The sequence below is a fragment of the Bos indicus genome, chromosome 7 (assembly GCF_029378745.1).
Source record: "Bos indicus isolate NIAB-ARS_2022 breed Sahiwal x Tharparkar chromosome 7, NIAB-ARS_B.indTharparkar_mat_pri_1.0, whole genome shotgun sequence".
Classification (NCBI taxonomy): Eukaryota; Metazoa; Chordata; class Mammalia; order Artiodactyla; family Bovidae; genus Bos; species Bos indicus.
This window is the reverse complement of record NC_091766.1, coordinates 14,647,566-14,658,065: the sequence shown is the minus strand read 5'-3', so window position 1 is coordinate 14,658,065 and position 10,500 is coordinate 14,647,566. Positions and strand designations below refer to the sequence as shown.

Below are 10,500 nucleotides of genomic sequence, written 5' to 3'. Positions count from 1 at the left end.
TGCACCAGGGTAAGGTCTAGAAGCCTGACTTGCTTGGATCCACGCCTGCGTGGGTGATTAAAGTCGCGGCGCCGCAAAGAGTCCACCCTCTCCCGCCCAGGTTGGGCGAAACTTGAAGCCTGAACCAATAGGGGAGCCACCGTAGTAGTGAAGGGGCGGAGCAGGACAATGACCAATGAATGTGCCCCTTTCAGGCGACCAATGGGAGGTGCTGTTCCAGGGGCGATCAAGAGGCCACTGCCCGGGGCGGTGGGGCGGGGTCCCGGGTTGTAGCAAGTTCCGGGGAAAGGGTGAGTCTGGAATGGGGCGCTAGGGAGCACGCCCGGGAGATCATCAGGAAGGATGCCGCTGGCGGAACTGCCCTTTGCAGGAGGTGGTTAGAAGCCCCCACACTGCCTTGTGACTGATCGATGCCGGGTGGGTACACAGCTCGGTTCCTGCCCCTGCCAGCAGGGTTTGGAGGTTTCTGGCGGGGAGGTGGGGGTGCTTAGGGGGTTGGGGGCTGCGGACCTCGCTTAGACCTCATCTTCAAAGCTAGATCTGTGCTCAGAGGGGATGAGGAAGGAGGAGATGGTCACTACAAAAGCTCGATCCCTAGGGTCTTATCTCAAAGATAATCTCGTTTGTTGTTGTTCAGTAGGTCAGTCGTGTCTGAATTTGCGAACTCTTACCGAGCGTTTGCCAGGCCCCTCGCGGAGCCTTTTCTCTGCTTCAAGCTCATTGAATCCTCCCAACAACCCTTTGAGAGAGAGACTGTTTTATGACTATCTTCCAAATGAGGAAACAGGCTCCGAGAGAAGTTGATTCCTGACAAATACGGGATTATGCAATTGCGATATTCTGTTTTTCCCTCATCACGTCTTAAATGAGTAACGTCGCTCTAATTGCTGACAGTCCTTCTCCGGAAATACTTGGAGACCCCAGGAAGCCTGGACCCTGAATCTGTCTCTCAAAAAGTTCCAGATTGTTGGGAAAAGAGCTGAACAGAACCTCTCCGCCGCTTAGGGAGCCAGCAGGGACCGGGGTCATTAGTGGGGGTATATCGGCTGAAAGAGAGAAACGACTATGATTATTAAATTAATGATAATGACTTCATTCTTGAGTTTATCATATTTGTTATTTGGTCATGCCTGTATCAAGATTTTTAATGTGTAACATACAGAAGTGTGTTGAAACATCACAACCTAATTGATTTATAACTCTAGTTTTTAAAAAACGTAGAAAAAAATAGCCATAACTACAATTTATAAAAAATGTGAAGTGTAACAGCAGTAATCAAAATGTGAGGTGGAGAATTAAAAATGTAAAGTTTACAAATTCTACTAAAGGGAAGCTCTTAGCTTAAAAGAGGGTATTGTCAGTGTGAGGTATGTTTTCTAAGTCTCATAACACATCTTAAACTTATTAAACTTAGGGTAACCACAAGGGAAAAATTCTGTAGTAATTTCATCCAAACACAGACAGCAGGATAAGAAACAAGGAAGAACCTGTCTACAAAACAACCAGAAAACAACAGAATGGCAATAGTAAGTCCTTACCTGCCCACAATATGTAACAGTAGTGCATAATTCCCTTACGACTCTAGTTTAAAGGTTTCTTTAAAAGGAATGTAGAAATGTCATAACTGTCTCTTCATGGCAACATTCTCAGCATGTCTGTTTTCCAGATGGAGAGACTGAGGCCCAAGATGACTAAGTGACTTGCACCTGAGTTGACACAGGATTCACCCCCAGGTCTGTCTGACCACCCAGGTTATTTTGGAAAGGTGGGTTCAGGGCAGACTTTTGTATTGGTGAATTTGTCCAGTAAAGGGGTTGGTGGTGGTGCTGTTCATGACTGATGTAGCATGGGGGGAGAGTGTCGCAAACCCCAGCTCCATCAAACAGATGTGGAAACTGAGGCCCATGGAGGGGAATTGGGTGCCTAAGTTTGCACAGTGAGGGGTCCCAAATCTTTCCCTTCAGTCTGGAGGTGGGAAGGTTGAGGTACTAAAAGGGGCCTTCAAGGCTGAGGCCTGGGGGGTTGATAGGATGTTCCTTCACAGGCAGGCCAGCTGTCAAGAACATGCCTCTGTGCCAATGGAGGGCCACCACCAGGGGCAGGAAGCCCAGTGGGGACGGAGCTCAGCCCATGGCCACCAGAGAAGGCCTGAAAGTGCTTCTGCACTGGGCTGGCCCCAGTGGTGGGGAGCCCTGGGTCACCTTCACTGAGCCCACACTGACCGCGGAGGATGTCTGCATCCACGTCGCACACAAAGTCGGTGAGTCCCGCCATCGGCCCCACAGCGGGGCGGAGGTGTCAGCAGCCACTAGGCCCCGTTCACCCAGTTGCCTGCCCATTCATGCATCCCGCGTTGAGTGAGCACCTTCTGTGTGCCAGCCTCCAATTACTGCCTCTGTAATTTGCAATCAGTTTTGTAAAAAGCTGATATTCTAATGAAAGTGAAAGTGTTAGTTGCTCTGTTGTGTCCAACTCTTTGCAACCCCATGGACTGTAGCCTGCCGGGGTCCTCTGTCCATGGGATTTCCCAGGCAAGAATACTTCAGTGGATTGCCATTCCCTTCTCCAGGGGATCATCCCAACCCAAGGATCAAACCTAGGTCTCTTGCATTGCATCTGAATTCTTATAGGGCTCAGCAAGAAATGCAATAAATAAGGAAACTGAATAGGAGGCAAGCTGTGAGAGATGATGGTAAAAGATTTAACACTTGGGGACTTGCCTGGTGGTCCAAAGGTTAATACTCTGAACTTCCACTGTGGGGATGGGAGCCAGGGTTCAATCCCTGATTGGGAACTAAGATGCCATAAGCCGAATGGTGCAGCCAAAAAAAAAAAAAAAAAGATTTAAAACTTGAGGAGATAAGGGAGCAAGCCACAGGGACATCTGGCAGTGAGAACAGCAAGTGCAAAGGCTCTGAGGTGGGAACTTACTGGTAACTGTGAGGCCAGTGTGGCTGTTGCCAAGTGAGTGAAGGGGAGACAGGGATAGGTGAGGGTGAACGGGTGATGGTGCCGGTTGTGCAGAGCCTTCTGGGCCTCAGGGAAGACTTCGAATTTTACTGCAAGTGAGGTGGGAGCTGTGGAGGACTGTGAGCAAAGGAGGAACATGGTTGGACTCAAGGGTCAAAGATGCTCTGGCTGTTGTGGCAGGAGCAAAGTATGGTGGGTGAGGTTAGGAGCAAGGAACTCCAGGAAGGGAGATGATGGGTGAGAGGTCAGCCAGAGTCAGGTCTTAAACCTTAAAGCTTAAGGGCCTTAAACCCCAGAGGGAGAGTCTAGAGTTTAGACTTCTTCCCAGGAGCAGTAGGGAAACATGGAATGGTCATGAGAGCTTGCAGTGGATGTGCTCAGAAGTCTAATGTCTTCTGCCAGAGGAGGAGAGGGTATCTTCAAGGGGACTTCACTTACCTACCCCTTCCTCCCGGACACCCTCTCAACCCCCCTGCCCCACAACTGAATGGGGGCTTTCTGGTAGATTTCTATAACACTTCGTATTTTTCCACTGAAGGCTGATTCTTTTTTTAAAAAATTTATTTATTTATTATTGACTGCATCAGGTTTTAGTTATGGCGCTTGAGATCTTTAGTTGCGACACATTCGATCCAGTTCTCTGACCAGGGATAGAACGTGGGCCCCCTGCGTTGGGAGCGCAGAGTCTTAGCCACTGGACCACCAGGGAAGTCTCTGACTGTAAACAAGTTAGACAGGTTTGCTAGACGTGTGAATCATGCCTGGTCAAGATCCCGAGAACCTGATCTGTTTGAGGAAGCAAAAGATCTTAAGAATAACTGGAATATCAGTTTCAAGAATTTAGAAGGGAAACTAGAAATTGAAAGCAGAGCATGACTATCTGGGTCCAGGTCATGGGTGTTCATTGCTGAGGGGGTTGAGCTTTCTTATGGAGCAAAGAGGGAGCCATGGAAGGTTTAAGCCAGAGAGTGAAATAGATTGGTTCTTTTTTTTCAAAGAATATCTTCCTCTAATATTTGTCTTTTGTTTTTATTTTAAATATTTATTTATTGGCTGCATCAGATCTTTGCTGCGGTGTAGGAACTTGTCACTTGTGGCTTATGGGCTTAGTTGCCCTATAGCATGTGGGACCATAGTTCCCAGACCAGAGATTGAACCTGCATCCCCTGCATTGGAAAACGGATTCTTAAGCACTGGACCACCAGGGAAGGCCCACAGATTGGTTCTTTAGGAAGCTGTCTCACAGGGAGTTGTGCTCCTTCTTTGGGGTGCAGTACACTTGGATGTCACGATTTTTTTTTTTTTTTTTTTTTTGGCCGTGCCATGTGGCTTGTGGGATCTTAGTTCCCCAACCAGGGGTTGAATCTGGGTCCTCAGCAGTGAAAGCACCAAGTCCTAACCATTGGACTTCTGGGGAATTCCTGGATGCAGTGATTTTTGTAGAGCAATTTGGCATCATATAACTTGAATACATTCCCTGAGGGCACACAGTTCCACTCCTAGATACGCAGTCTACAAACAGTCAGCTCATGTATTCCAGGAGACACACGAGAATGTTCAGAGCAGCCTCATTTATTTTACTGAGAAATAAGAGGCCATCTCAAAGTCTGTGTAGAGGAGACTGCACAAATCAGTTGCATGTGGTTGAACACTGAAATACTATGCAGCCAGGAAAAAGATATTCAACCAAAGTTACATGTATCATGTGTGAAGCTTAAAAGCTATCATAGCCTGAAAAAACAAATTGCTGAAGGACACCTATGATATAATACCACATTCAAGTTTATAGCATTTAAAACTAGGTCACAGAAAATATGAAAATGATAAACTCTAGTTCAGGAGTATGGTTACCTATTTGCAATAGGGGAGAGGAGGTGGATGTAGTTGGGGGTTTCAGTCGGACTTGCCAAGTTTTATTTCTTTAGTGGCTGGTACTTGGGTGATTATAAATTATTCCAAAAGAACTATTTTAGATACTTTAGATATTTAGATAGATATTTTAGTTTTTAAGTGATATATGTATAAAAAAAGATGCTTGGGTGGCCGGTGTGGGGAATGACAATAAATCTGGAGGCTGAGCTGGGACTGGGTTTTGCATTTGAAGGAAGTGGGTGGATCCTAGAGAGAATGAAGGGTGCAGAAAGAACAGGACTTGTGACCAATCTGAGAGGGTGGGATGAGTTAAGGACAAAGATGAAATCCTGGCTTAGAGAACCATGCTGAGAGGGGGCAAATTTGGGGACCTCAGATGATATCTGTTTGGAACAAAGCACATCTCAGGGGGTCAGAGATATCTACAGGGTGACAGCCAAGGGTAGTTGGGTATTTCTCTGGGGCTGGAGTTCAGAGAGAGACAGGCAAAGTGCCAGCAGTCTGAAGAGCTGTGTTAGTCTATGCCAGGTTTGCTGTGGTAACAAGCAGCATCCCCCAAATTCTCCTGGGTTAAGACAATGAAAATTTACTGTAAGTCTCATAGTGAAAGTGTTAGTTGCTTAAACATGTCTGACTCTTTGCGACCCCATGGACTGTAGTCCACCAGGGCCCTCTGCCCATGGAATTCTCCAGGCAAGAGAACTGGAGTGGGTAGCCATTCCCTTCTCCAGGGTATCTTCCCGAGCCAGGAATCGAACCTGGGTTTTCTGCGTTGCAGTCAGATTCTTTACCATCTGAGCCACCAGATGTAAGCATTTAATGCTGATGCCCTAGCATTTAATGCTGGTCAAATGGTTCCCCTCTATCTTGTAGTTTCACCACTAGGCATTAGGGGTCTCCAACATTCCCGGGGTAGGGAAGAGGACAGGAGAGTTTATTTCTAGACCTGGAAAATGTATATTCCTTCTGCCCGCATCCCATTGGCCAAAAAGACTGTTAAATGCCCTCATCCTAGCTGCAAGGGAGACTGGGACATGTAGTTTTTCTGTGTGGCCACAGTATGGTCTACATATTGCATTGTCTTCTTTTGGCAGGGGAGGAGGCCAGGGAGAGGTTGTGAAGGGAGACAGCAGGTCTGGGAGTCGACGAGGCTAATGGGAGCAGACATCAACTTCCTGACTCATTTCTCCCCTGTGCAGGCATCACTCCACCCTGCTTCAATCTTTTTGCCCTCTTCGATGCCCAGGCCCAGGTCTGGCTGCCTCCAAATCACATTCTGGATACCTCCAGGGACTCCAGCCTGACGCTGTACTTCCGCATGAGGTGGGCAAAGTCCCCTTAGAAGGCTTTTGTCCCCTCCCCTCCCTCTCTTGTCCCCACCTGCCAAGACTTGGCCTGAGTCCATGCTAAACCTCGACTGCACCCCCCCTCCTTTCCTGCAGGTTTTATTTCCGAAACTGGCATGGCACGAATCCTCAGGAGCCAGCTGTGTACCGCTGCGGGCCCCCAGGGGCCGAGACTTCCTCAGAACAGGCAGAGCAGGGGGTGCAACTCCTGGACCCTGCCTCCTTTGAGTACCTCTTTGAGCAGGTGTGAGCAGGGCTGGGAAGGCGTGACTATTTGTGAGGGACCTTGGGCAATTGAGGAGCCCCCACTTCCCTCCCAATTTGCTATAAGTAGTGGGTTTCAGTCATGCCATCTGGGATCCTTCGGCTGGCTGAACAAAAGGGTTTTGGACTCTTAGGGTTGCAGGGGTAAGAGTACTGTGGTTGATTAGTGATGTCTGTCACAGGCATAGGATTGGGCAGATGAGGCATACATATGGGGTTCCCCCCCTTCCTGAAAGTAACCGGAAGCTGGGGAGTGAACAGGTTCTCACACCTCCCTTTCTGCCTGATTCCCCATCCCCAGGGCAAGCATGAATTTGTAAATGACGTGGCATCACTATGGGAGCTATCCAGCGAGGAGGAGATCCACCACTTTCAGAATGAGAGCCTGGGCATGGCCCTTTTGCACCTCTGCCACCTCGCTCTCCGCAATGGTGTCCCCCTTGAAAAGGTGGCGAAGAAAACCAGGTATCTGGGAATGGGGTGGGGACATTGCACAGGTGGGTGGACATGCCCGGGTATCTGAAGGCCAGGGTAGACCTTGCATACTGCCATGCCTTCATTCATTCAACAAACATTTATTGAACACCTACTGTATGCTGGTACTAGTTTTGGGTGTTGGACACACAACAGTAAACCAGGCAGACGAAATCTGTGGCTTCTTAGAGCTCACTTAAAAAAAAAATTGTGTATTTATTTTGGCTGTGCTCGGTCTTAGTTGCAGCATGCAGGATCTTTAGTTGTGGCGTGCAAACTCTTAGTTGTGACACGTGGGATCTAGTTCCCTGACCAGGGATCGAGTCCAGGGCCCCCTGCATTGCAAACACAGAGTCTTAGCCACTAGACCACCAGGGAAGTCCCTGGAGCTCATATTTGATGGAGAAGACAGGCAATAAATGAAATACAAAAGTAAAATGTATAGTGTTTTTGATGGTGACGAATGCAATGGGGAAAAATTAAACTGGAAAAGAGGAAGGGGGTATCAGAGAATGAGGGGTGTACAGTTTAAAACTGGGTCATCAGTTTCTCACTGAAAAGGTGACATTCACTTTCAGAGATTTGAAGGAAGTAAAGGAGGGAGCCAGGTGGGTATTTGTGAGAAGAGAATTTTCCAGAGGTATCAGCCGGTACAAAAGCCCTGAGCCTGGGCTGTGCCTGATGTGTTGGAGGAAGTATGGCTGGAGTAGAGTGAGCTTGCATGACTCGCTAGAATTCAAGGGAAGGGATAAGGCAGAAGTCTGGGGAGTTACTCATCTCCACTGAGGTGAGGACTGGAGCAATCAGGGCACACTGCCTGGAGGAGGCAACCCTGCAGTTTTTTGTTTTTCTTTTTTTGGCTGTGCTATGTTGCTTGTGGGATCTTAGTTCCCCCATCAAGGTTTGAAACCAAGGCTACAGCTATGAAAGCGCCAAATCCTAACCACTGAAAACAGCCAGGGAATGTCCCAGGACCTGCATTTAAAGAAAACAAAAATTATTTATTTTATTTTTGGCTGCATCGAGTCTTAGTTGAGGTATATGGAATCTTCGTGATCTCTCTAGTTGCAGCGTGTGGGCTAAGTTGCCTCAAGTCATATGGGGTCTTAGTTCCCCGACCAAGGATCGAGCCTGCGTCCCCTGCGTTGAAAGGCATGTTCTTGATGACTAGACCACCAGGGAAGTCCTAGGACCTGCAATTCTCTTGAAATAATTTATTTATTTATTTTTGGTTACGCTGGGTCTTTGTTGCTGCGTAGGCTTTTCTCTAGTTGTGGCGAGCAGAGGCTACTCTCTACTGCAGTGCACAGGCTTCTCATTGGAGTGATTTGTTGCCCAGCACGGGCTCTAGAGCACAGGCTCAACAGTTGTGGCATATGGGCTTAGTTGCTCTGCAGCATATGGAATCGTCCCAGATCAGGGATTGAACCCCTGTCCCCTGCGTTGACACGTGGATTCTTTACCTCTGAACCACCAGGGAAATCCTAGGACTGCAATTCCTTTTTTTTTTTAATTTATTTATTTTTAATTGGAGGATAATCACTTCATGGGAAATAGACGGGGAAACAGTGGAAACAGTGTCAGACTTTATTTTTGGGGGCTCCAAAATCACTGCAGATGGTGACTGCAGCCATAAAATTAAAAGACACTTACTCCTTGGAAGGAAAGTTATGACCAACCTAGATAGCATATTCAAAAGCAGAGACATTACTTTGCCAGCAAAGGTCCGTCTAGTCAAGACTATGGTTTTTCCTGTGGTCATGTATGGATGTGAGAGCTGGACTGTGAAGAAAGCTGAGCACCGAAGAATTGATGCTTTTGAACTGTGGTGTTGGAGAAGACTCTTGAGAGTCCCTTGGACTGTAAGGAGATCCAACCAGTCCATCCTAAAGGAGATCAGTCCTGGGTGTTCACTGGAAAGACTGATGCTGAGGCTGAAACTCCAATGCTTTGGCCACCTCATGCGAAGAGTTGACTCATTGGAAAGACCCTGATGCTGGGAGGGATTGGGGGCAGGAGGAGAAGGGGACGACAGAGGATGAGATGGCTGGATGGCATCACCGACTCGATGCACATGAGTTTGGGTGAACTCTGGGAGTTGGTAATGGACAGGGAGGCCTGGCGTGCTGCGATTCATGGGGTCGCAAAGAGTCGGACACGACTGAGCGACTGAACTGAACTGAATTGCTTTACAATGCTCTACAAATCAGCCATAGGTATATACCCATGTCTCTGCAATTCTTTTTTTTTTTTTTCTGCAATTCTTAAAGCACATATTTTTCAATCCCTGTCATGTTATCACTCTGGAGGTCTAGGGCTGTGACCATGAAGCCAGGATGCTGGGGAGCACAGAGGAAGCACCCTATCCAGCCTGGCGATCAGATGATGCTCCTGGGGTGACATTTCTGCTAAGACCTGAAGGTTGAGTTGGCTTTATCCAGACGTGGACTGCTTTGGCAAAGCATTGGAGGCAGAGGGAACAGCATATATAGAGGCCCAGAGGCAGCAGGCGGCAAAGGCCTGTTTCCAGGGGAATTGAACTTAGAATGCAATTGCCCAAGTGCTGGAGTCAGCCAGGCACTAATCGGGGGTCTTTTTCCCTCCAGGTCTTTAGGGAGCCCTGGAAAGCTTGGGAACAGGGGCAAAAGACAGCTAGAACCTTGAGCTTTAGGATCTCTCTATTCAAGGGATGGAAAAAATGGCTTGGGACATGGAAGATAAGGCTTGTGTGTGTGTGTGTTTAATTGCTCAGTCATGTCCAACTCTTTGCGAGTTCATGGACTATAGTCCCCCAGGCTCTTCTGCCCATGGGATTTCCTAGGCAACAATACTGGAGTGGGTTGCCATTCCCTTCTCCAGGGGACTTTTCCTAACCCAGGGATTGAATTCGCGTCTCCTGCATTGGCAGGGGGATTCTTTACCACACTGAGCCACTGGGGAAACCCAGGATGGGGTGTAGAAACCTGTAATCTGAATGGGCTATGCTGGGGACTTTGCTGGTCTAGGAATCCACCTGCCAATGCAGGGGACCTGGGTTTGATCCCTGGTTCGGGAAGATCCCACGTGCCATCCCTGTGCCAGAACTACTGAGCCTTCTCTCTAGAGCCTGTATTCCCCCAGCACAACCAAAAAATAAAAAAATACATACATATATAATAAAATAAATGGGCTCTGCTGGTGGGCAGTGCAGGCAGGAGAAGAGGTGAAGAGTATGGCTTTGTGAGGAGCAGAGGGGCTTCCCAGAGCTGTCCTTTTATTGATAATCATATTACTGATCAAAACAATAGTGATTTCTCTAGTAATAACAACAGCCAACACTCACATAGTCTTTATTTTGTGCCAATCAATAGTCCTAATTCTCTTGTCAGCCCTAGATGTGGGTACTGATTCCATTTTACAGATGAAAAGACGGAGCTCCTTAGAGCTTAAGTAATTCACCCAATATCTGGAATTTCAGCCACTCAGTCCCCTCCAGAGTCCTGGGCCCTGGCCCTGACACCATTTGGCCTTGCTATGCTTGTGCTTTATCACATTTTCTTTCCACTTTCATAACAGCCTGCCTGCTTTTTATTGT

The 10,500-nt window shown here is 47.8% G+C and overlaps 1 protein-coding gene across 7 annotated transcripts in view; it reads left to right on the top strand.

Annotated features, from left to right (window-relative positions):
• Positions 1 to 234: 234 nt before the first annotated feature.
• TYK2 (tyrosine kinase 2) overlaps positions 235 to 10,500 on the top strand; it is a 29,676-nt gene continuing 19,410 nt past the window's right edge. The window contains exons 1-7 of one of the 7 annotated variants that reach the window (XM_019964143.2): positions 235 to 417; positions 1,415 to 1,526; positions 1,667 to 1,733; positions 2,045 to 2,260; positions 6,042 to 6,165; positions 6,285 to 6,432; positions 6,754 to 6,917. In XM_019964143.2, the coding sequence (XP_019819702.2) occupies positions 2,065 to 2,260; positions 6,042 to 6,165; positions 6,285 to 6,432; positions 6,754 to 6,917 (632 nt within the window). In that variant the 5' untranslated portion in view covers positions 235 to 417; positions 1,415 to 1,526; positions 1,667 to 1,733; positions 2,045 to 2,064. Of the gene's footprint in view, positions 418 to 637; positions 1,527 to 1,666; positions 1,766 to 2,044; positions 2,261 to 5,936; positions 6,166 to 6,284; positions 6,433 to 6,753; positions 6,918 to 10,500 lie in introns of those variants that run through there. The other 6 variants (XM_019964142.2, XM_070792812.1, XM_070792811.1 and 3 more) reach the window with 6 other exon arrangements.